At 39.0% G+C, this 27,625-nt stretch overlaps 1 protein-coding gene across 4 annotated transcripts in view; it reads left to right on the forward strand.

Moving 5' to 3' along the window:
• LOC124288543 (dual 3',5'-cyclic-AMP and -GMP phosphodiesterase 11A-like) overlaps nucleotides 1-27,625 on the forward strand; it is an 89,035-nt gene that overhangs the window by 58,380 nt on the left and 3,030 nt on the right. For 2 of the 4 annotated variants that reach the window (XM_046725087.1, XM_046725089.1), the window contains exons 5-18: nucleotides 1,923-1,984; nucleotides 5,009-5,065; nucleotides 7,203-7,317; nucleotides 10,506-10,581; nucleotides 11,099-11,166; nucleotides 11,789-11,881; nucleotides 12,808-12,858; nucleotides 13,229-13,375; nucleotides 15,791-15,898; nucleotides 18,868-18,977; nucleotides 19,462-19,552; nucleotides 20,100-20,200; nucleotides 23,011-23,155; nucleotides 26,819-26,893. In XM_046725087.1, coding sequence (XP_046581043.1) covers nucleotides 1,923-1,984; nucleotides 5,009-5,065; nucleotides 7,203-7,317; nucleotides 10,506-10,581; nucleotides 11,099-11,166; nucleotides 11,789-11,881; nucleotides 12,808-12,858; nucleotides 13,229-13,375; nucleotides 15,791-15,898; nucleotides 18,868-18,977; nucleotides 19,462-19,552; nucleotides 20,100-20,200; nucleotides 23,011-23,155; nucleotides 26,819-26,893 — 1,299 coding nt within the window. The remainder of the gene's footprint in view (nucleotides 1-1,922; nucleotides 1,985-5,008; nucleotides 5,066-7,202; nucleotides 7,318-10,505; nucleotides 10,582-11,098; nucleotides 11,167-11,788; nucleotides 11,882-12,807; nucleotides 12,859-13,228; nucleotides 13,376-15,790; nucleotides 15,899-18,867; nucleotides 18,978-19,461; nucleotides 19,553-20,099; nucleotides 20,201-23,010; nucleotides 23,156-26,818; nucleotides 26,894-27,625) is intronic. The other 2 variants (XM_046725090.1, XM_046725091.1) reach the window with 1 other exon arrangement.

The following is a 27,625-nucleotide window of genomic DNA, read 5'->3' on the forward strand; positions in this document are numbered from 1 at the left end:
ACTGGAATGTTCATACGTTGTGTATACACCTTGTTTACGTTGTGCATGTACTTTAGAATGTGTTAGCGGCAATGTGTCAGTATTCTAGTGACATCACTGTGAGTCAGTTTAATACGGAAAAAACACCCCAAGTGACGATGGATTTGGATGATAATCGTTACCTTAGACGTATCTTGGGCCACACTATTTAGGATTTCATCCTCATTTGCTTCTAACATAGCAGAATCATAATAATCATCATCATATGTCAGGGCGGTTAGCCTGAGAGTTAAAGCGTTCTCCCGTCACGCCGAACACCGGGGTGATTCACCTCGTGGGTACAATCTGGACTATTGCTAAAAGCAGCTTAAAACCATACTCACTCATCACGTGTCACATATACACATCACCCGTGAAGATCCGGGTTAGAATTAATCTTCAGTAACCCATGTTTGTCGTAAGAGGTGACTAGCGGGATCGGGTAGTCAAGCTCGCTGACTTGGTTGACACATGTCATCGGTTCCAATTGCGTAGATCGATGCTCATGCGGTTCAGCACTGGACTGTCTGGTCCAGACTCGATTATGTACAGACCGCCGCCATATAGCTGGAATATTGCTGAATGCGGCGTAAAACTAAACTCACTCACTCACATATCCACTGTCATGCAAGACTACATAGTATGCACGTTCAGGTTTACTCTACCTTTATAATCACAGTAAGCAACACTGAAACTCACGGACGCAATGTCAGTTAAGGAAACTTTGATAAACAATATGTAACCGAATTGTCATGTAAATAATATACGCTGACGCTTTTTGATCCGCGTAACACCCCGTAACGCACATTATGGTTCTCTACGGAGCACTATAACTAAAGTGAAATGTTTATTAAACATTCATTGCGGTTACGCCAGCTGCAATTGTGATTTACATTTATTCCCCGATGGCTCCGTTAGAACATGAATAAATGCAGATGAGCGTCATTTGCGGGACGTATAAAAATAAACATTTGATTATGGAGTTGTGCAAACGAAAATGTTGCAAAGAAATTCTCCAAAACAGGTTTTGAGAAATATGACAGATCAATCATAGCTGGTTCACGTATATGCAATTAATTTCAAACATAATACATATAAATTGGGAAGATTTATAGGTCGTGTCAGTGTATCTTTGCTAAACTGACAAATCCAAAAATAGTACACAAGAAAATAAAGCACAAGTGACCGCGAGTGATTAATTTGGTAAACAAGCAAAACATAAACAATAACCTAGCAAGAATCTTACCCAATTGTCCTTTTTGGCTCATTTTAGTCATTCCGTTGTCTGAAAGTGCCAGAAGAATAGTTTCCAAATATAGGAAAGACTTGTCACCCATCTGAACATGTCTTCCACATGTAATACCATTATTACAAGTATTCCGCTACTGTAACAGGTCCAGTGGGCTGTATTATCCATTTTCATATTTGCAATGATAATTCCCATGAAACATCAATTTCAATACGGGTTGTGGCCTTTTAACTTCAAAGATAACATCATACATGAATTTATTTTTCTATTAAAATTGACAATGATGAGAGATTCAAGTGCATTTGCTATGTCACTTAAAAAGGCGTTAGGCGTTCAATGGCGAATGAACCCATAACACATAAACTTTTATAATTATGTATTCAGTTTGATGCCAGTGATGCTGACCCGAAATGTCCCTAAGGCATGTTTAATGTAGCCACTTCTTTTTATTTAATTTTTTTATTAGAATCTGGTTACTGTGGTATATCAGTTCACGTCGGTTTGGCTTGCGGTAACACCTAATTGTATGTTGTGGAGCAATTCAATTAAACAAAGGATATGTAATTTTAGTTTTTTTCTAGTCTAGCTGTTCAGTGATATAATCATTTGAGAGGCCAATCAGTTGTACCTTCCCCTCTGGGTCTTATCTTTTCAGACATCTTTCAACAAGGTCTTCGATTTGGCCTGCCCATTCAGAAACGGACACTCAGCAATAAGGTGAGGATGCCAAATGGGATATGGTGACGGTTCAATAGACACTGCCTTGGGAAATTTAATTTCTTGAACAAGATCACTCCTGGGCATATAATTCAAGCTCTATCGCTCTGGTTCTTGTAAAGCTTTGCTTTGACTGATCTCCACATGACCTCACCAGCAAGGTCATGGTGTACGTGAGTTAGAGAGATGGGATCATTTATTAGGCTGCTAGGACCGAGGCGATAGTCTGGGTGAAACAAACGCAATCTGTTGATGGTACTGGACAGACAGCTCTGACATTTCGGTGATAGTGACGCGGTCATTTTCTCAATAATGTTCAACGTGATCTACAGTAGACTACGTTATAACGAACACTCTTATAACGAACTGACGGATATTACGAACTGTTTATCAGTCCCGGCCGCTCGCTTCATAGTTTAGTAGAAATGTACATAGAGAACTACAGTTATAACGAACACCCTTATAACGAACTGACCAATATTACGAACTGTTTATCAGTCCAGGCCGCTCGCTTCATAGTTAAGTAGAAATGTACATAGAGAACTACCGTTATAACGATCTATAATTGTTGACCCCTTTGAGTTCGTTATAACCGTAGTTTGTTGTATATTCAAACCCCGTTGTGTCAAACGTTGGTGAGTTGAACTTAAGGTTGTAAGAGTTTGGCACCAACGTTTTCCCTTTAGTCATCAGTTTGCGTTAGTGTCGAACCTAGGTAAACTCGAAGTATTCAACTTCGACACAACCATGTTTGATGTATATGTTTTAGTTAACCGACGATTTCTCATCATGAAAACGTTGCGATGTAGTTTGGACGGTTAAACTCTGAATGATACAGTGCAGTGTATGTGATAAAATTAGACATCCATGGTATTGAACACGAATCAACTTTGGTGACACTAAAACAGAATGAAATCAATGGTGGCCTCATATACAGATTTTCATTTTATTATTATCAGCTGACTCCAGCAGTAAACAATGATCAAGGTCATCTGCGGCCATATTTTGGTATAGCTAATCAACGATCAACTGTATATGTTTTTAGTTAACCGATTTGACAGTGCAGTGTCACGAATCAACTTTGGTGACACTAAAACAGAATGAAATCAATGGTGGCCTCATATACAGATTTTCATTTTATTATTATCAGCTGACTCCAGCAGTAAACAATGATCAAGGTCATCTGCGGCCATATTTTGGTATAGCTAATCAACGATTTGACGTCATTTGACGTTCATACTGTCGCTAAACGTTAAACTCTCAATAATGCATTGGACGTGGTGAAATGAGAAGTCCATCGATGTTGCATTGATGACGCAAAAGAGAAGGGAATAAATCGTGGAGTGATGCCCTTTCATTGTATTAATGGGAGGTTAGAAGTAAATTACGAATGAAAAAGAATGACAAGGGCTAAATGAAGCATTGGAAGAGTATTTCGGTTCAATCAGCTGAATGTTTGAATGTTGAAGGATAGCCACGATTCGAGAAACCTGAGATTTTCATCAGGGCGAATGTACGATCGGGCAACAGATTCTGGTACATATAAGGGAGGCAACTGTATACGACGAATTGTGCCGCTTTCAACATCAGAACGTTTCCTCTGAATGAACGGGAAGCATTTTGTATTTTAAATTGTAATGGTTGTCACATCCATCAAAATTGGGTGATTCTGTAGACGCTGGTGCAAGCATTGTTACCACAGGCCGCCATCGTATGACATGACCATTTCTGAGTTCAAGGGCAGGCAACAAACAAACGCAAATTGTGCGACTGGTTCTTCCAGTAGAATGGCACATACTTACCCTTGTCACGAACACCTGGTATTATCACTGGTTCCAGGTCGTTTCACCACAAGTAGTTTCACACGGGTTTTTTCACCGACCTTGTTTCATCCAAATCAAAACTGGGTCACTTCATCCCATATTAGAAGCTGTTTCACCCCTAATCAAGAGTTGTTTCACCCAACTAACTGAGTATACACGGAGTATGGTATTAATGCTTAAATCTGTTATTCCTAATAAGCCATTGTTTTTACAACAATCAGGTAAGTTCTGCTACTGTGTCCTTGTTGAGATGGCACATAGGACTTTTGCTTATATCTCATCTCATCTCATCTCATCTCATCTCATCTCATCTCATCTCTTCTCATCTTTTTTCATCACGCTTAAAACCTAACTGAACATTTAGGTAAGTCAACATTGAGTTAGATATTACACTTGCATTGGCGACTGCATGTTTGGAGATCTGTCTCAGCTGCAAAAGAGAGTAAGTGAAGGACTTCAGCCGATCCAACACAGCCAATATGAACTGATACAATTATTCAAACAATCTGAATATGCTATTTCGACACTATACATAGATGAATAAAATATTGAAACAATTTTATAGGTGATAATAATAATTATTATATGCTGGGGTGACACAGCCTCTTAGTGGGGGGAAACAACCCGGGTAAGACAGCCTGGGGTGAAACTGTGCAGGGGTCAACGTGTTTGGGGTGAAATAACCCGTTACCTTATCACTGATCAGTAAACTATTCATATAATATTCTTCTGTTTTATTGTCCTACACAGCCAATGGATTCTGAAGATAATCGCGATTGACTATTCTATGGCGAACATTGTAATTAACATATCTATGAATATTGTGAAACAATATGTCCAATATCAAATTGTCAGTTAATTGTGTAATATATGCATTATGCATCACCTTTGAATACGTTCAAATACGCCCTGATATAATAAGGTTCTGTCTTACCTCAAGTGTATTTAAAACATTACACACACTTTAATATCATTCTCAAAGGTATCATTTTCAACTCTTGCTTTCCATTACCCCAAACGACGCTTGCCTGTTTCCTCGTTGAGTGTTGTGCGATTTATGTGTGTGTTAAATCTGTATGCCTAAGTAAGACATGTGCGCGAATGATGATTGTAACTGTAAAACTACTTCTCGTGTTTGACGTCATGTATGCACTAAATGGCTCTGTTCTATCTGCACATCTTCCTGTGGTTGCACCCTCAGACGCAAGATGTTCCTAAAGCCCAACAGCGGAGACAGTCAAGCAAATACCTTCTCCAGGTAAAGAGATTCGGTGATGTATATCACTCTAATCCTTCATGGCCCTGTTCTGCAAAGCGAACAGTTATCGATGGACTTATCTCATGGATTGTGCGCTCGCTCTCCATTCATGACACAGGGACTTGTTTCACAAATTGTTCGTTGTGGTACTGCAGCCCTATCCCAGACTGTAACAAGTAATTTGTGAATGTGAGTTTATTTCGATTGGTCACACAAGCCAAGGTGACACAGGCTGAAGGAGCCATCCCAGAGTTGTAGTTTCTGTTTAGGTGTCGCTTTGTGGAACGGGGCTATGAAGCATGCAACTTTATTAGTGAATATTCTTGACATATCCGAGTCTGTAATTATGTGAAAAGCTGCCAAGCGGCAATGTTAGTTCATAACTGTTTCACCTTACACTGATAAAATGTGTTTTACGGATAAAATGCAGTAGTCTAGTGAAACCGATTTTACGAGGCATCTACTCCATAAATGCCACTTACCACAATTAATTAGAGTGAGTGAGTGAGTTTAGTTGTACGCCGCTTTTAGCAATATTCCAGCTATATCACGGAGGGGACACCACAAATGGGCTTCACATATTGTACCCATGTGGGGAATCGAACCCGGGTCTTCGGCGTGACGAACGAACGCTTTAACCACTACGCTACCCCACCGCCCCACACAATTAATTAGAACTTTTATGAGTTATAGTAGATGAGACAACCGTCATAGCAATCGATCCTTTATATGAAATAATGTTAACTTGAAGACTATCGTAAGCCTTAGATACAGGCGGGCCACCAGCATCGGTAAGATCGTATCGGAAACCACTCGTGGTCACGGCTACCGCAAGTTTATGTTAGAGCGTGGGTGTTACACCAGCCATAGCATTTCGACCTCCTTGTCAAAAGGAGCCCATTCGAATCTCGGTTAAAACACTTACGTCAGCAGTAACCCTGCGACCGCTCTGTAAACGAACCAATTGCAAGTCAGATCTGTTCCGACAGTCCTAACGGTACAATCGCTTTATCAAACGGAGTCCCGATGCCGCTGAACTACATTTCAGGACCATGAAGCCCTGCTTGTGATTATACATGTATGTCTTGTCCATCACCATCAGCTTGCTTCGCTGTATCACAATCTTTCCTGTTTTGGGACCTTTAAAGTACAACTGCATGTGGTGTTTCTTAACTGTTGTTATTTTCAATTTTAACATATGCCTTTCAATTTATTTGTCTGTGAACATAAAACATTGACTATTACCTTTCGTCATATGCCACCTTGAAATTCGCGTTAGGGATTCCGGGTTTGCTGGGTCCTCAACTTATGCTGGTTGCATCAAACGACTACATGGCTCAGGTAGTCAGGGTCGATGGTTTAAGCGATAGTGTGTCGTCGTACCCCGACTTCATGGATCGTTGCTCATAATATCAACCATTGGGTAGTCCAGGCTTGATTATGTGTCGACCTCATAGAGTTGAAACACTGCGCCAACACACAGGCACACACGAACAGGTGAGGTGAGGTGAAATTGGGTTTAACGTCGTGCTTGAGAATATGTCGCTCATATGACGACGTGCATGCGTGTGTATGTGTATGTGCGGTTGCTTGTACTAGCCCAGACTGAAGTTGGTTTTATAGTGCTAGCCCAGTGAGATACCATGCCGCAGTGAAGCATGAATACCCCACTCAGACACATTATACTGACTCCGAGCCGACCAGTCCTTGTTGTACCCATTAATGCCAAGCGCCAGGCAGGGACCAACAAGTACCATATTTTAACGTCTTTTGATATGACGCGGTCGGGGATCGAACCACTACACCACGGAGGCGGTCTACACACGCACAGACACTCGCACCGTGATTAACTTTGGGGATGGTTTTGTGTATGACCCCATGTGCATGAGCGTGGTGAGGAGGTACATGTCTTGTGATAGGTACCTATGCTTGTATGACAAGAAAATAGTTAGAAAATAATTAGAACTTGATCTTCCTCCGCGCGGTCTATCGACTGCCTTTGCATGTCATGTACAGACATTACCACAACTATAAATAACTAAGTGTTGTCCGAAATTAACCCGTCGGTCCAGTTTAATAATCAATACTGTCATCCTTCAAGACATCAAATAAGTCAGCATTTCCACCTATATTTCAGTGCTGAAAGCTGTTCTGATCTCAAACTCGGAAACAAGATCGCTGAACTGGTTCTCATTACTGGCGACACAATCAACATTGCTGACGCCTACCAAGACGCTCGATTTGATCCAGAGGTATGATGATGAGTTTGTACAACGAGAGATTGAAGTGTGTTCTGCGTAATACTCCCACTGTGTTTCTCCCTGTGTTAACTGCGCTGTTCTACGTAAATCCCCAGGGTTTGCCCTCATATCGCCTACACCTCATATCGCCTACAATAATTATAATGGCCAGTTCTACCACCCATATCATAATAATGGGCATTACCCAACTTGCTGTTAACATTAAACAAATACATCATGTAGATCCTGTACATGTTTCGATTGTATAAACATGTGTTTCTCCCTGTGTTAATTGCACTGTTCTGCGTAATACCCCAGTGTGTTTCTCCCTGTGTTATTTGTGCTGTTCAACGTAATACCTCCAGTGTTTTTCCCTGTGTTATTTGTGCTGTTCAACGTAATACCTCCAGTGTGTTTCTCCCTGTGTTATTTGTGCTGTTCAACGTAATACCTCCAGTGGGTTTCTCCCTGTGTTATTTGTGCTGTTCAACGTAATACCTCCAGTGTGTTTCTCCCTGTGTTATTTGTGCTGTTCAACGTAATACCTCCAGTGTGTTTCTCCCTGTGTTATTTGTGCTGTTCAACGTAATACCTCCAGTGTGTTTCTCCCTGTGTTATTTGTGCTGTTCTGCGTAATACCCCGGTGTGTTTCTCCCTCTGAGTTATTTGCGCTGTTCTGCGTAATACCCCAGTGTTTCTCCCTCTGAGTTATTTGCGCTGTTCTGTGTAATATTCCCAGTGTGTTGTTTCTCCCTGTGTTAATTGCGCTGTTCTATGTAAATCCCAGTGTGTCTCTCCCTGTGTTGAATTGCGCTGTGTTTTCTCCCTGTGTTAATTGCGCTGCTCTTGCATAAATCCTCAGTGTGTTTCTCCCTGTGTTGAATTGCGCTGTTCTGCGTAAATCCCTCAGTGTGTTTCTCCCTGTGTTTACATTGCGTTGTTCTGCGTAAATCCCCCAATGTGTTTCGCCCTGTGTTTAAATTGCGCTATGTTCAAAGCAAAGTTAACATCATAGATTAAAAAAGCAAAGTTATCACATCACTCTATTTCATTTTTCACTAATTCGTATTATATAAGGTTATTGTGATCTATATACCTGTTTGTCTTTTTGTATCTATAGTTTCTTTGTGTTTTGTAACACCGCCTTTAGCAATAATCCTACCATTTGAGGTCTGTATATAATCGAATCTTAATCATATAAATCGTTGAGTCACATCCCAATGATCAATCTACGCAATTGGGATAAGATAACATGTAACCATAAAGTCAGCGAGCCTGATCACCCGATCCCGTTAGTCGCTTCTTACGACAGACATGGGTTCCTGAAGACTTATTCTAACCCGGATCACGGGGTGTTATAGCAATGTACAACATTGGAGTCTGGTCGTGTTTTTGGCCTCAGTGTACTCTCATATATGGAAACATACTTCATATATGTACATTACATTGTTGGGTTGTCCCCGCCTCCCTCCATGTTTAACCCTCCGGCCTGTTGCGAACACTTACACAAGCTATTGAGGAGAAAACTATGATCATCTTACTACTACTGTTTAAGGAATTATTTATTTGATATATGTAATACTTATTTCACCAATTTTTGTGGTTTATCTGAGAATGATAAATATAAATGGTTGATGGTCACTGAATGCATCCAATCTGAACTGGCAAGATGCATCCATAAGATGTATAATAAAAGGCTGCAAGGTATCCAGTAATTATAAAACATGTTTTTTATATTGTAATATATGTATGTATGTATGTATGTATGTATGTATGTATGTATGTATGTATGTATGTATGTATGTATGTATGTATGTATGTATGTATGTGTGTGTGTGTGTGTGTATGTGTGCGTGTGTGTGTGTGTGTGTGTGTGTGTGTGTATGTATGTTTGTATACATACATACATACATACATACATACATACATACATACATACATACATACATACATACATACATACATACATACATACATACATACATACATACTAACATTTGTATAGCGCCGATATCCAGCTCAGCTCAGCTGCTCAAAGGCGCTTTGTTTTAGCATATTGTGTGTGTAACACTTGAAAGTATATAGTATCACTGTGCATGTCTTGTACCATGTAACACATGACACTGTAATAAACTACTAAACTAAACTATAAACATACGATCACATATTTGTGTCGTACAAATGCTCATTTCACCTATCATGTTCATGGCACCTACATTACCGATCACTACATGTCAAATGCCAGACGCCCACACATAATTTATTTATAACCAACCTGGCCATGTATTGTGTAAAACAAATCAGTTCCATTAGCGTAATGTCCACTGTGAAAGACAATGAAAGTCGACAGACATGTTGATAGGATAGAACACGCTGCCTTGCAGAAAAGAGATGATCGGTATCAGAATGTCGGTGTTGTCTAATTCTTATTCCCTTCTATGAAATATTAGGGCGACGTCTTTATTGAGTTCTGTCAAGTTAAATTTGCTTTGACTTTTGTGGGAGAATCAGCAAATGATGTCAGATGCTGGGATGATCCCTGTAACAGTAAAACCACTCTGGCAAGAAGTGTATAACCACGTATAAATACTGCCGTGAAATGGTACAATTCAAAGTGACACGTATGTCCTAAAACTGTTATAAAACTACGACAGAATTTGTCAATTAAGATGATTTGGTCTCCGGACCCAAATTCTATTATGACATTTTTAATAACATAAAATAGGGATAATACAGAATATCCTCCCTCGTGTTGGCATATTTTCCTCACAAATTATTACCAAAAAATGTAAAGTCTATAAATCCCGAAACAAATAATTTACGGCAGAGTTATCTCACTAAGTGTCCTTTCTTTCACCAGGTTATTGAAGTATCTGAGTGGCCGTGAGCATATATCAGAACGAATTTTTGCTCCTCACGAATCTGAAAGCTTTTATCATTGCTTTTGCCATACTTCTCAAGGCTTCTAGCCTATATATGTCAGTGTGAGTAATAGTTATGTGAAGTATTTATCAAACCTCGTGGGTTTTATAATATCACTTTACGCCGATGTGTCTATGCCAGCATGTAGTCCATGAGCATTCGTAATGAACAATCGATCGATTGTGATAAATAATGTTCTTGTGTTTCATTTTAAAGCTTTATATATTGCATAGCTCATTTAGCCGTTAGTCGAAAATGATCATTGTATTTCTTTTCAGATTGACAAAGTGAGTGGCTTCCACACAAGAAGTATTTTGTGTAAGCCGATCAGAGACAAAAACTATCAAATCATAGGTAACGTTATATTTTCCTCGTTGTAAAAGGATACTCGATCTGTATAATGTTATTATCTGGGGATGTTAAATGGGGTTTGGTTATTGCACTTATCCAAATTGGACGCATTAGTCACAAAAATTATATCAGATGCATTTCTCTGCTTTGATTTGTTACACGTGTTATTAAGCGTAAAATTGCCTTGCATTTGCATGTGTTTGTGATGGCTACAACGATGGACAGGATTCCCCTCACCACTCTTTGTAATTGGTAACCATAGGCGTATGGTATAATCAAAACGTACAGTGGGCTATGTTTTCAATAGATTTCTTATGATCATCGAAAATATTTCGACTGCTGTTATCTATATGGGTGAATGCTAATAGAAATGGTCATAGCTCTAATGGTACTATCAATCTGTATTGTATCTGATTACATGGGTCATTGCACTGACTGCTGCTTACTACTATTTAACTGCCAACCATGATGATATGACCCATTGCACTTACACTATTATGACCATTTGATGTCTACACAGGTGTAGCTCAAGTTGTCAACAGAACAGATGGACTGCCTTTTGACGACCCTGATGATCAACTGTTTGAGGTTTGTACATGCATGCGAAACTTTTTGAGTTCTTCATTAAATATGTAACAGAAGTGTGTGACACTATGTGTACATATATGTACAGTCACACACGGCTGTGTCGAAGCTCAAAGGACCTTAATACTTCGACAGAACCGAAAATGATAACTAAATAAAAACACAGACTAAAGAGAAAACCATAATATTGACACATCAATTTTCGGTGTTTGACTGTTTATACAATATGAACTCTCTGTGTATAACCAGTCCTATGAGACTTTTCCAATTTGTATGGACAGTCATATTTAGATATATTTATACATCTGTCCGCGATGCGTCAAATATACACCTGCATCCCTTGTTCTATCTGTCCGGATATGGCGAATTTTCCACATCTAATAACGACAACGTCGAATGTCTATTCGACATATTGCTAGACAAATCCTTCAAGCGTTACAAATGGCAGACATCAGTTTTCTGTGTTGATATTTCCAACATGGCAATACGTCTGTACTATCTCGCATGTACTGCACGAAGATATCATTAATAGATTCAAACAACTTCCCTCTTCACCGTTGGAATTTATATGTATTTTATGCAAACAATACTAATTATGTTTGAGACGACTAAATGTTTTCCTCAGGCTTTCTCCATTTTCTGTGGTCTGGGAATCCATAACTGCTTGCTGTACGAGGAGGTGTCCTTATCAGCTGCCAGACAAGCAGTTGCCCTGGAGGTATGTCTTTGTACGATACTTGAAGTTTATGTTAGTGGCACAGCCATGTATAACCTTGAAGTTGTGCCATTTGTATAAGTAAAGTGCTTGAAGATTACGTTTGTATCACAGCCACAGTTTCATGATTCAAGATCAAAGTATACCAATATGCTAATTTACGTTTCATAATACCTTTTTGGTTTAATGACTAATACAATGGTAAATGAATATGTTAGTAGTGCTTCTTACGGTAATAAAACTATATTGTCATGTCTTAATTAAAACTGGTCCTTAAGCCACAAGTTTTGATGAGTTGTCCACTTTGGTGTAGCGTTGCCCCATTAATCGTAAGGCAATAGGAACAAATCTAGATGGTATCGTATTGTAACTGTTAATGATCTGGCGCTTCAGAAGCAGTTGTTCTATACTTGACAGACATATGAGAATGAAGTTCGAGTGTTGTCTATTTCTTATCTCACTTTATGAAATATTACGGTGACGTCTTTATTGAGTTCTGACAAGTTAAATTCTGTTTTACTTTTGTGAGAGATTAAGCAAAAGGTGTCAGATGCTGTACTGATTCCTTTAACAGTAAAACCACTCTGGGAAGAAGTGTATAAGCATGTATATATTCTGCCATGACATGGTACAATTTAAAATGACACGTGTGTGCTAACAATTGTCAAACAGAATTTGTCAATTTAATGTCAATTTGTTCTCGCGGACCCAAATACCATTATGACATTTGTAATGATATAAAATGGGAATAATGCAGAATATCCCCCCTCGTGTATACACTGATTCATTGACGTATGTAACAATGTTGTAGCACGATTACAACACTTACAGGCCTTGGATATTGTTCTATTTAAATATTCATTTTTTATTTTGTTATTGAATGTGCTGTGTTGACTTGTAAACGTTTACCCCGCCTATTTGGCTTTCAGACATTGTCCTACCATGCTGGCGTATCATCAGATGAAGTCACTGAAATCAAAGTAAGTAATTATAGTTGCAAGAACATGAGTGAATATATTTAACACTAAACTGCGACAGTGTTCAGCGATGTAACAATTTGTCCGCGATGGGGTAGCCTTGTGGTTAAAGCGTTCGTTCGTCACGCCGAAGACCCCGGTTCGATTCCTTTCATTGGTACAATATGTGAAGCCCATTTGCGGTGTCCCCCGCCGTGATATTGCTGGAATATTGCTGAAACCGGCGTAAAACTATACTCACTCACTTACTTAAGTCTTACACATCGTTGAGTATTGATGTAGATACATCTGGAAAGAAATATTAAACGCCAATATGTTCGAATACAAATGCAATTTGATGACTCAATTAAAATATGTTTTATGTACTAATAAGGCACAGAAAATACCAGAGGAATTTGAATGGCGGCTTGGGGATCTAAACTTCAATGACTTCTCCCTCAACCGGGATGAGATGGTACTGGCAGCTGTGCGGATGTTCCATGACCTTGGGCTGATCCGGAAGTTCCGGATGGAATACGATGTAAGACCCACTGCGCACCGCCCATTGTCGTTTGTCGTAAACGTGACATACGTTGTTGATGTCTGTATCGACTCCGCCCATAATGCAGCAAGCTTTTGCATGTGTCAAACTCTTGCTTCTGCCTCCATGAACAATACAACAATGAGCCTCCCATATTTATATCGATCTTAAATTATTTTTATATAGTCCATATTATGAAACACTTAAAGATTTTGCATACTGTGCATTTCTGTGTAATGAGATCTTGACACGAAAGGAAATTCTAAGCCTACTTACACAGCAGTTACAATGACATGACATTTTCGAGATTACAGAGCGTTATTTTGCTTTTAAATGTTATCAGCGATTCCGAAAAAAATAATTGCGTCGCATTCTACAGTCATAAATGTCAAATAAAACATGTCACATGTCACAAAATACAAGTTCGCTTTATGAAAAAAGAGGATTTGGAAAAATATTACATTTAAAAGAATTGGAATGTAGCCTTGTTTTTCGAAACATCCAAAGCATGACTTTGCTTTAATAGTTATGTTTGCAGAACCGTTGACATTTTAAACTTTACAAACCAAACGCACACCCACCATGTCATTCATGTGTTGCTACGTCATTTGGCTTCACAGCTTATTGTTCAAGGTTGTGCTTCTAAAAGTCTACAGCTAAAGGTCGCCATCGTTCCATCCCCCATGTCGCACAAATAGCACTGAATACAAAGTAATCATTGCTCCAGCTAAGATATCATTCGTGACCAACTCGTAATATTCCGGGACCAGCCCCATAGCAGCTCCCATTGTCGTTGACATATTTACAACTGGGTTCCGTCTAAGCACAAATGGGCAGAGCTGAAAGCACTGTCAACTCGTGGGACTAATTCCAACGTACATTTCTCTGACAGATCATATATATTACAGATGTTTTTACGCCACGTAAGCTGATATACAGTATTACTGAACGATGTTGATTGTATCCTGAGTAGTTGTGTAGACACAAGGTGGGTAAAATATTCCTGAAGGATACTCACCGAAGCTTTTGAAATTTCACGCCCATTTTGATTGATTTATGGCACGTAGCTTTCATCGATAGGGAGACGAGTTTCCATGCAAGGAAGCCGCGATTGAAGAATACTGATTTATAGCAGATAAATATTGTGGACAACGTACAGAAATTCAATGAACAAACAAACTATGCTCAACCCCATAGACATAAAGATTGAATCCAATCACTTGGACCATTTGTGCAATATCCAACCTCTGCATGGTAGCTAAGAATTATGTTACTTTGAAAATTCAACTCCTTTATAAACGTGAATACGATGTTTCGCTCGTCAAACCCCATTATCAATCAAGCAATGTTTTGTCCCCGTTTGAAACACTTTGAAACAGTTTCAAACACAGTTTAGTGTATCAAACTGGGTAAATGTGAATGCTTATGTGAATGCTAAATGTGCCTTTTTTACCAATACTCACATGGCCACTAAAACGTTAGTAACAAGTTTCGAAATATTTATTACCATTTGAAAAGTAGCTTACTAATAGGCGGGAAAATTCGATTTGATGGCACCATCCTCCATTCCTCCGCATAAAGCCTGTGTTATCTGAATGTTGCATTGAGTCGTAATGATATAAATATCTTAGTGACTAATATGGCAGAATTAATTGTTTCACATTGATATGAGTGTGCCTTTTATAAATGTTGCAGTCAAACAGATAAATAATGTATAGTGTAATACAGTAGGGAACGTAGCATTAAGTCCTTAGTGCATGTCTAGAATAGACATGATATATTAATGCATGTACTTGCTATGGAACTGGAACAAGCGTGAGTCCCGGAATGACCCGGCGGCCAAGGATATCTAGCTGGCTCCAGACGATGTTCAGCTGTAATTTGTTCGTCTTGTTCCACAGAATACTGTCGAGAAAATACTCCCTGTGCTGACGTACTGTGTGATATAAATGTGATTCGCATCTAGAGAGTGAGCGAGTTTTATTTTACGCCGCACTAAGCAATATTCCAGCTATATGGCGTCGGTCTGTAAATAACCGAGTCTGGACCAGACAATCCAGTGATCAACAGCATGAGCATCGATCTACGCAATTGGGACACGATGACATGTGTTAACCAAGTCAGCGAGCCTGACCACTCGATCGTGTTAGTTTCCTCTTACGACAAGCATGGGTTACTGAAGATCGATTATAATGCGGATCTTCACGGGTTATATTACATTCGCATCTAACAAACCATTCTGTCAAATAAATGCAAATAACAAAAGCAGGTCAGAGGAAGAAAAATATGTATTTGACATGAAATGGACAACCTCTCTTTCAGAACATTTATACACCATTATGGGCCTGTCAGATAAGGACGATGCGGATTGACGTTTTTCTGTGAAGTAACCGTCATGTTTCTTGTGTTCGCCAGACACTGTACCGTTGGCTGCTGACTGTGAAGAAGAACTACAGGGTGGTGGCCTACCACAACTGGAGGCATGCATTTAATGTGTGCCAGGTTATGTTTGCGTTAATGAGTGTAAGTAGAACAGCTGAGTAGTACCAAGGGAACAAAGGAGAGAGCGAGTGAATCAGTTTTTACGTTGCTCGCAGCAATACATGTAAGAGCGCAGTCTGTGAACTGAAGGATGGAACTGAATCATGAATTGAATAAACGCCCCATTAATAATCTATAAGTACTTTATCAAACCTGTTTATGAATGTGTATGTAAGGGAAAAGAGTAACTGTGATTTATATACTCTCCCAAAAAAGAAACGCATATAGGAATTTCAACTGGATTTTTATGTTTATTTTGAAACATCTTGTAGGCTTTATGAGTTAATGAATTATATCGAAATTGCACGCTGGGAATGAAGACTTATCCGTCTTTGGCACCAACTCGAGGAAAGTCAGTTTGAGTGTCACATGGAGACGTGTGGTGGCGCTGAAGTCAATACCTCGTGTGACCACCGTGGGCATCCAGAACTGCACGGCATCGCCTAGGCATCGAACGAATAAGTCTCAGAATCTCGTGTTGCCCAATCGCAGCCCACTCTGCCTGTAGTGCCTGTGCGAGTTGCTGAAGTGTCTGGGGCTGAGGGTTACGGCGTCGCACCCGTCTGTCCAGGGCATCCCACAGATGTTCGATCGGGTTTAATTCCGGTGATCTTGAGGCCAGGGGAGCACATTGATGTTGTGGTTCTGGAGGAAGTCTCTAGTGTGACGTGCTGTGTGGGGCCTGGCATTGTGATCTACGGCAGGTGATCGCTCCCCACATCATAACACTTCCCCGGCCGAATCTGTCCACCTGGGGAACGCAAGCGTCGGCGAAACGTTCACGTCGACGTCTGTACACCCGCATTCTTCCATCGCGTCGTTCCAATAGAAATCGTAATTCATCACTGAACCAGATTCTACGCCAATTCGGTAGGTTCCAGGCCTGAACGTTGGTGCACCATTGAACTCGATGTCGACGAAGTTGTTGTCGAAGCACAGGGCTAAAATAAGCTCTTCTGGCACGTAAACCAGCCTCTCTCAACCTGTTCCTGACGGTCTGTGCAGAAAGCCTCCTCAATCCGGGTATTTGTCGAGCGGTACTGGTCGCCGTAGCTGTTCGATGACGCTGGTGATGTACCCGGATGTAGCGATCCTGCGCCGCAGTGGTCGCTCGAGGTCACCCACTACGAGGGGCATCTGCTACCGCATTCTGCCGGCGATATATCTCCCAGAGCCGTGAAATGGTGCTTTGGTGAACATTCATGCGTCGGGCAACTGCACGTTGATACTGTCCAGCTTCAAGCAAACCAATGGCGATATGAGGGTTGGCTTCACTTAGACGTGGCATTTTGCGTTCGTCAACAATGTTCCAAATACAGTGAATAATCGACAGACAGCGATCAACCTTTTATACCCATCATTGAGACTCTCTGATCCCAAACTTTCACGTGCATCGCATGTGAATTGTGTATTATGTGACACTACACGCCGAAATTGAAAATCATGCTGTTAAATACAGGTATTTTACGGATGGTGCGTTTTGTTGTGATGTTTCAAAACATAATCACTACAGGACTCATAAACAGAGCAAAACCTTTTGTAAAATGAATCACGTTTTAATTCATTGCTGCATGAAATTGCTTTTTTCATGATGCGTTTCTTTTTTGGGAGAGTATATATAGTAACCTCTAAAGAAATGAAGTTATTTTGAAATTAAATCTGTGAAGACATCTAATGGTCGTAGTACTCAATTTTACGTGCATGTTGCATGAAATTAGCAATTAATTAATTAACATTGATTTAGAAGTAATGACACGAGGACTGAACCTTTTCATGTATTTTCATTATATGTCATATTGTACGCAATTTTAATTATTGATCGTTACATTTCTACATATTTGAAATGTGTTTTACCCTTATCGCGAACGCTTTGTCATAGAAGCAGAATGTGTGTCGACAGATCAGTGAGACTGGTTATTGCCATGTATATAAATTTATATTCCAAGGATATGATGTTTCAAGTACCCTGCAAACTCAAAGATCGATTCCAAAAGTGCAATTCCATTTGAAACGCTGGGTGACGCAAGTGACGTATCAATATATAGATTGTTTATAAAGTAATCCCCTCAGTTTAAACTCATCCAGTCAAATGAATGGGTGAAAGTAGAAGCCAGTTTATGTATGAATAATGTGTTATTTCAGCCATATAAACGGCCGACGACGGAAAATAATTAAGCACAAAATATAACCTCAGGTTGTAAAGCCTTTGGTCAATAGTATTAACGGCGAGGTAAAAGGCGATTGGAATATTGACGAAAAGTGTCAGCAAGTGCGGATTAAAGTGTTGTAACGATTATCTTGACATTTCCGAGAGTGTCAATAAACACACTTTGAACGAAGTTGAGGATTCAATTTAAGAAGTTCTAAAAAAACGATTAAGAGGTTTGCCGTGTTTCTTTGTAACTGCTCTTTATTGATGGTCTGATTTCGTTTCTGCCCTGGGAAATATGTTCAAAATGCTTTTTTGACGAGAAAGAAGCATATTTTGAGATAACAAAACGCCAACCCGAATGTGTGCTATTTGGCAATGGTTGAAGGTGGCTAAAATAGAATGATTTCGTAGAAAATATTATTGATTTTGGGTAATCAGAACCTCTTTTTTGTTCTCTGTAAACTGTAGAAGATTTTGTCGTTACTCCTTATTAAATGTCAAAGTTCATTGTCTGGCCTATTACGTCACAATGAATGATACCATGATATCCCGTGATTGTATCGTCTTTCAATAAACACATCAAACAATCTCACTTTATCACTTCAAGGGCTTCACCTTTTCAGCACCTCCAACTGACCTTAGATGTAACTTGTATGAACTAAAACTAAATTTTGTAATATGTATATGTAACGCGTACGTACTTTCGTTGGACGTGTTATTTCTGGGATATACCGTATTTGGGGAAATGAACAGTCAGACTTTAAAGATCGTATTCACAACATGAAACTTTTTCTATCAGAAATGCAACATCCGTAAGAACCTGAGTGACAAGGAGTGTCTTGCTCTGATTGTGGCCTGTCTGTGCCACGATCTGGACCACAGAGGAACGAATAATGCTTTCCAACAGAAGTAAGTTAGTTTGTAGTAGCATCATTCATAAAATCATTAAACAATGGACTGACGGTCTTCGCGCAGAAAGTATACGTACATTTATGTTGATTCTCGACGGAAGCATTTTCTTCCACATGGCACTTTGTAAGTAACTTGGTCTGATGCATGCAGCACATTAAATGAGTATCATGTTCTGCGACATTACAACAGTTCAGTTTGCATAAACGTCATGCTTAGTTGAACATTATTCTTTAGTAGAACGTTATCTTTTTCACAGTAACATATGCAAAGCTAACCGAACTCTTATCGGTCTGTAACGAATTATGACGCTGTTTTAATGTTCGACAAATTACAAAATATTCATGAGTTGCATGATGACACTCAATGTTTGTTACGTGAGAATCCGAAGGAATGTATGAACATCAAATTTAGCATTATAGCGTTCTGGTGTAAAAATAGAGATTTTTTATTTCATTATTGCAATTGTTATATGTGTTACCAGATCGAGTTCTGCCTTGGCCCAACTGTATGGAACAAAGGCAACGTTGGAGCACCACCACTTCAACCACGCCATCATGATCCTCAACAGCGATGTAAGTTCTATTTTAAACAAATGGTTATCACATCATGCTCAAATGCGTACATGAAGTTGTATGTATCGAGTTGGTTCTTTCGCGACATCTGAAACTTCCTGTGCTTCATACAGAGTAATGTGTCAAATGTACACTGGTGATTTCATTTGGAACTGTTTGAGCCTTTACGGATGACCTAATTCCACTGTCTAACCTCCAGTTACAGTGAGTGAATGAGTATTGTTTTACGCCGCTATTAGCCACTAAGGGTCATCTGAAATGGGTGTCATCGTTTGTGCTCATTGTACCCATTGGGATTCACACGTTAATAACTAAAGCTTTACCCACCCTACTTCCATTTTGTGCCAAGGTATATACGTTCAAAGGTAGGATCGAATATTGCAGACAAACAAACATTCAGGCGTTTTGCACCAAAATTCCCCATATCTTGCATCGGGCTATCCCCATAAAATACACCAGAAATAGAATAAAATAGAATCTACTTCGTCACAAATACAATACGTAATGCAAGTATTGTTGTATTTCATGTTTTGTCCTTACCTTTCAGGGTCATAACATTTTTTCCAACTTTAGTTCAGAAGAATACAGCGAAGTCGTTAATATTCTGAAGCATGCAATCCTAGCCACAGATCTGTCCCTCCATATACAGTGAGTATATTGCCCGCCGAGAGTGACACGCTGACAGACAGCCTGTTGTAGATTCATTATACAATGTCTCGAAAAGTACACCGAGCAGGATGGCGTGTCTGGGATATGTACAGTGTCACGTAAATGTGACATTTACGACGTTTCACATTAACGTGTATGGCATATGTTTCTGAGTTGAAATCGCGTAATTTGGATAGATGAGCGAGTATGATGTCATGTCGGTTTAAGCAAAGTTTTTGCAATAACACAAAGAGGGCACCAAAAATAAACTGACATTAATACCCTCTGGTGATGTAAAACTGGAATACTTTGAAAGTCAACATTTCCATAGTCATAAGAAATTTCAATCTGAACCTGACTGTCTCTGTTCGCAGCGATCTAAATCAGCTTAGGCTGTTCAATTGGTATCCTGTGGGTGAACCATTCGACTACTCCACTCTGTCCCCAAAAATACATATTGCTAAAAACATGCAGAGTGTAATATTTGGAAGCTCAGGTAATGGGCTACTGAAAATCCAAAGCTCATATGTTACCATAAGTGTCAACGAAATCACGCCTTGTCCACATGTGTGTGTGTGTGTGTGTGTGTGTGTGTGTTGTACCTGTGAGTTAGTGGAGCTGCCTGTGCAAAAATGTTTATATGTATATGTATGTGAGTGCACAAAATTTTTTTCAGTTTGTTATCACAAATGTGAATGTCTAGTATTATAAATGACCGAATCCATCGCTAAATAACTGAAGTTAAATATATACTCCTTGCGCCCAGTGACCTGAAAACTGAACCTAAAAGTCGATAACCCTGGCAACATTGATTATCATGGTAATCAAAGTGACTGAAAATCCTTTGGTGGAAAGGCCATGTTAAAAGGGACGTTCTGTCCCGGTTGAAGTCACATCTAAATTAATGACATCCTCCATCTATCATCAGATCCTCCTAACCTTAATTAAACCACTGACCATTACGGTAACTGCCAGGCAGACACAACCTTTAGTATAGTTTGCCTACAGAGGAAGGGTTCTGACAGGAAGACATAACGTCCAATCATATCATGTGCACATTTCTTTTGCCTTTCCTAATGAGTCTGCATTGAACTGCTCTGTGGCGGATAGGTTTCTGCGAATACAGGAGATGCTATCATATAAGTTCCTCAAATCCTTATTTCCAGCCATCCAATTTATTACGGTAAAAGCAAACAGGTGGTCTGCTCAGAGGCATACGTCTCGTCGACGCATAATGGGCCTCCGCCTGCTGGGGTATTATATCACATTATGATGTGTCCATTTGACTGTTTTCCAAAACATGATAAGAAAGGAGTACCGGCGCCAGAGATTTTGAAATGATACTATCAAAGCATGGCTATAATGATTAAAGTTCACATTCTGAATTAGGAATGTTTAAAAGGTGCAAACACTTTTAACATGTTGCATACACGGGAAAACGAGAAACGAAACATAGTATCGGCGCCAGAGATTTGCAAATGATACTATCGAACCATGGATATAATGATTAAAGTTCACATTTTGATTCTGAATTATGAATGTTTAAACGTAGCAAACCTATACCTTGCACACTTGTCACAAGTGTTGCATACAAGGGGGTAACGAGATACGAAAGCTTGCGGAAACGTAGCATCGGATTGTCATCGACGGCATTTGCACAATAGATGAAATGCTGAAAATGACGAAGGATGAACATTCATATCACAGTCAAATATGTTATTTTAAAATTATATAATTACGAAAAGGCGAGCAGCGTCTCTTGTGATTCCACTTTGCACTGACTTCAACACTTTTGGTGCTCGATCCTTCTCTCATGCAGTTGCTTCATAATGGAACTCTCTCCCACTGAACTTCAAGAGGGCACCAACGCTATCTGTGTTTAGATCTGGACTAAAACAATACCTCTTCCAATTCTACCACTAATTGTCTTTACTGTTGTCTGTCTTGATGCGCTTTGAGCATGTCCCTCAGTGATGTGGAACTAGCGCTATATAAATATATATGTTATCATAACAATGGAATTTCATGACGTGTATATCGAAGTTACACAACGAAGGCCATAAATCGTTGACATACATAAGACAAGAACTTTAACAAGGACCGATCATTCCCATTGTCAAACTCATTACTCCGTTTTACACAATTAAACATCTTACCAAGTTTACAAAATAGGTTGCAGCTTTTGTTGTAACCCGTTAGCAACAGAAAATAACAAGCATAACAAATGGAGAAAAGAGAAAAGTCCTTCCTCATTTATCATCAACTGGACATTCTTGAGTCCTCTCCTCCATGGTTACAAGGAGACAATTCAAAATGTCACCTAACACAATCCTGACTGGCTCACTCCAAATGAAAGCTATATTGGTCTTGAGAAGTCAGAGAACGAGGGCTGCACGACACTTAATTATGTACATTGAAAAGACTGTAACCTGTCAGCTTCTACATAAGTGATGCGAGGAATGATGACAATGTATGGATGAACAACGTCTGTATTACAGTGAGAGCAACGTTTCGGTGTAGGTTCCAACACCGTTATTAAATAAGCATAATGATAAGGGTGTTAGAACCTACACCGAAACGTCGCTCTCACTGTAATAAAGAAGTTGTTTATCCATATATTGTCATCCTTCCATATTGATCCAACTTCTAAATGTCTCTCAAAGAAGTTAAAGTGATGGGAGGTTACATCCAAGCCATGTGTCAGAGCATCTGTCTGCTATAATCTTACAACCTTGGCAATGTTGTCGTTATAACAGGTCCATGTCGTAATCTCAATGTATTATTAAGCAACCTCTGTGTCTGCTTCACAGGAGGGTGCGGGACAAATTCTTCACTATGGTGAACCAAGGTGACCAAGCCTGGGATGACAGAGAATCTAAGGAAATATTACGGAGCATACTGATGACATGCTGTGATATCGCTGCCATTTCCAAGCCCTGGGATGTTCAGAGAAGGGTACGTTACGAACTTCATCGAAACCAAAGTTCTATAATAGCAAATGTGAATGAAGAGAACAATTTGCACTTCAGTGTTATGTTTCCATGTTGTTTTGTTCTATAGACTGAAATATTGTAATGTTAACGTAGATGCAGTCAAACACCACTGTGCGGACTTGAAGTGAGTTTGTAAATTTGCAAACTTCTCATTTAGTCATTTTAGTCAGTTGCCTGAAATCGAGTGTTGGTCTTAAAACCAATGGTTGGCGACATATTAAACGTCCCATGATGTCGCCGTACGATGACTCGGAATCATACAGGCTACATTGCTTCTTTACAAGGCCCAATTTAAGTCGCGCGTTGGGCACAAATGGGGACCTGGTTGGTCTAAGTACTACTAGAGCCAGTCATTGCTGTGAAGTAAGACATTGATAAATCTATTGATTTGAGGAAACATCTTCCTTTCGATTTCGTGAGCAAGGATGTCCCAGTCAGCTAAGGTATTGCATTTCGTCTTTGCGTGCCTGAGACGGCCAAGAAACGCCTGTTCTTAGGTTCAACAGTACCACACCCGTGTGCGAGTGGTTCACCAAAGAGGGAAACGTCTCTGCACCACTTCTGACTTTCAATCCCAATTAAGCCACTATCAAATTTAATTGTTGTAAGGTGGCGTTAGTCTAAACTCACCGTATGAATGTTTTGTCTATTAATATCTCACTTATCCCAAAGTCAGATGAGCTTATGAGCTTATGTATGTCTGTTTATACAGTGTCTTCCATAGTCCTTCGGGTATCGTGTACATCTTCTTCTCAGAAACCAATGACGATAAAGCTTTACACACTTGTTTCCAACAATAATGACACACCGACTTGTTCTTGAGGCTAAAATTCGATTATGCCGCAAAAATATCAATTAAATTTAGCACAATACCCTCAACCGTTACTAGCCGTTGTTTTGAAATATGTAAATGTGAAGTTGATAGGCCTTTCGTCAATAACTTTATTGAAAAGCGAATGAAAATGGCATATTTTAGGGACTCACAAAACCTTTATTACTGTACGTTAGCACAACTTTGAGGGGAGTTTTAGCTTGGAGTTCGACTGAATTCTCTAGAAACGCAATTCCCGGCACTATAAAAACCAGCTCATCAGAACTCTTAGAATGCTAAAACTTCACATGCTTCACATCTACCGCAGAAAGTACCTGCATTTTGCAAGATGTTCAAATTCAGCTCGAAAAAAAATACTTTGGGACATTACCAAGGCATTTTAAACACATTATACTGATCTTCGTAGGGTCATTATTCAACCATTTCTATGCGAAACGTAATACAATTGAATATAAGTGTAGTTAGTGCAGGGGATCAACAAGTACTCTTCTCTTTTCACGATATTTTAAGTTGCCATCACTTATTCATTTGAGTAAGAACTGGGACCAAATTGTGGTATAAAAGTAATGTGTTTTTAAAACGTATATCGTCCATTTTTAAATGCTGTCCTCGTTGTAATAAACGGTGGACACCTGCTCACATCTCTCCGGGTTTTCGCTATATAACGACACACCATGATATAGCTAGAAGCTTAAACCCAACTCACTCACCCACTCTCTCCTTTTCAATTTACAGATCGAGGCAGCTAAACCCGTATGTTTCGTTTTATGATAAAACTATTTTTCACAAGCATTTTTCTGTTTGTGTTTATTTGGTCCCTGGTATTTCTACGGAAAATATATCACTGTAAATCTGTTTACGTGTCCTCCGGTGATTATCGGAACTATTTACAACATATGTAGGTGAGCTACATTGCCCACGACAATATTTATATATTGCATTTGATTGTATTGCTAACGATGATATACTACCTTTACGTAAAAGAGGAGAAGTATAAATTTCCAAGAAAGCTTCTTTTGCAATGTCGAAGCAAGAAAGGATCACTAGACGATGGACCATCTCTTTCTCTCTCTCTCTGTTCGCGTTATTTTACATGTTATGGCTGTCGCGAACCTCTCATATGTGTTTGAACGATTAATCGATACTTAAAATGTCAGATGTAAGTAGATAACATTTATATCAAAGGAGCCATTAACACAATCGATTTTGTCAATAACGTCAATTCCAATCATCGTCATCAAAGGATAATATTTATATTGAAGGATACACCGCGAGGATCTATATTCTAAAATGTCGATGAATTTATAAGTGTGTGAGCATATCTCTTTCATAAGAATAAAAATGAGATCAAGAAAAAATAAATAAAAATAACGCGAATACACGAGTTGAACACGTCTTGAAGGAAGACCACGATACCTATGAGAGTAAATGTCAATAATTCTCTCTAAAACGATTTGACATTTTCAAAATGTTGTGTAATTCACCGGGTTGAAGTGGGAAATGTATCCTTGGGACTTGAATCAAAGAGAGTAGTTCCTAAGTGGTCGGATCTGCCACAGGCACACTGTAAAATCTCATCATGGAAGAACAGATTTATACCATTTATGCTCACCACATAAAACGTACAAAGCCTTCATCAGTGTTCAGATATCAGCTCCACAAATTTGTTCTTCCCCTGAAGGAACCTTTTGTCAAAAAAATCTTTTTAGCGTAAGTGTACGGATAAAGTATGCCTAACGTCCAAGATCACTAACGGTCACTAACCACCGTGAAGATCCACAAAAGATGTGTGAAGATCCGTAAAAGACCTGTGAAGATCCGCTTGTCCTAAAAGGCGCTTACCGTTACCGTAGTCAGACTCGCTGACTTGGGTGATACATGTTATCGTATTCAATTGTGTAGATCGATGTTGATGATGTCAATCACTGGATTGTCTGACTCAGACACGATTAATTGCTTGAATATAATCGGATGCGCCGGAGTTTAAGAACACCCAAGGAAAGAAATGTTATCACTGACTGTTCAAAACGGACTGGGTTCCGTTTGTTACTTGTTGATTCCAAAATGAAACAATAAGAAAATCAGTTGGTAAAATATATTTCTCCGAAACCAACCCACATCAACGAAATGTGATATACTTGTCTACTATAAACTAAATGTAACGAAGTTTATAGATCAATACAAGTCACTTCAAAGGATTTACAATGGCAGTGATAAAGCGTTACAAAATAAATTCAGTGGCACTACAGATGATAATATATCATCACAATAATATCGCACACAATGGTATTGTTGCATCGTCATTTTACCTACTAATTTGTTTTCCCAATGTTTGTCTCCCAATTGTTTATCCTCTAATTTGTACGTGTCAATACGGAGCGAATAGTCTTGAATTTTCCGCGAATTGAATACCATTCGATCATGTTTTTCAACCAATCCGATTAAAGAACTCGGTGACTTTTGGTTTACAATACCTATTCAAGTGTCTCTCAAACATGTGCAAACATTATTATATACTGTTTCATATCGTTTGCTCCAGATTTCAAACATTGATTACTGAACTGCTATGAAAACAACTATCATATACCGACACACTTTGAAAGGCATATTCATTGATTTGTAATATTGGCACAATGGCCCCATAAATTAAGTTGTTTTTTGCATTTACCCATGGGAACATTACAATGCCTTGTTCTGGTTAGAATCTAATTAGATGTGCTTTAGTTGGATTCTTGTAAAATGACTGATTATGCGTTTATGTGTCTGTACAGCTTCTTATTTTCTTTCCAACAGAATGCGGAACTTGTGATGACAGAATTCTTTGACCAAGGAGACAAAGAGCGCAATGAACTCAAAATACAGCCACAGGTAGAATGCTAGACTAACAACTAGTCTCTGAAATGAACATATTTTACTGAAAAAAAGTTCATAGTAAAATAAAATAAAATATAATGAAAAGGAGCTCTGAGATTTTCTTCATTTTCCTGAAGCGGTGGAAATCTAGACTTGACACATTTTCTAGACTTGTGTGGGCTTTCTTGGATATATTTGCTTCAGTGTCTGTACGAGAGACTAGTAGAATGCATATTTGATAATTAACCTTGAAGCGTCACAACAGATATCTAGGTTATATAATTTGCAATTCTGTTTCCTTATCGACAAAAAAGATCAATACATTTCCTCTGCCTGGTGTTGTTGTTTTAGTTAAAAAGACGTCAAAATAGTACTTGTTCTTACCCTGTCTTGTGCTCTGTATTAAAGTGGATAACATTCTGGTTTGTGCTATACATACACAAGCACGTGCGCGAGTAAGAATATCTACAGATGTGTCAATAATTGTTTCACTAATTATAGCTTATTAATGTATATATGTATGTATGTATGTATGTATGTATGTATGTATGTATGTATGTATGTATGTATGTATGTATGTATGTATGTATGTATGTATGTATGTATGTATGTTTGTTTGTTTGTATTATGTATGTATGTATGTATGCATGCATGTATGTATGTATTATTTGCTTGCATGCATGCATGTTTGTATGTATGTGTGTTTGTATGTATGTATGTATGTATGTATGTTTGTTTGTATGTTTG

The sequence above is a fragment of the Haliotis rubra genome, unplaced genomic scaffold (assembly GCF_003918875.1).
Source record: "Haliotis rubra isolate DU_JTF1 unplaced genomic scaffold, ASM391887v1 Scf42, whole genome shotgun sequence".
NCBI classification, from domain to species: Eukaryota; Metazoa; Mollusca; class Gastropoda; order Lepetellida; family Haliotidae; genus Haliotis; species Haliotis rubra.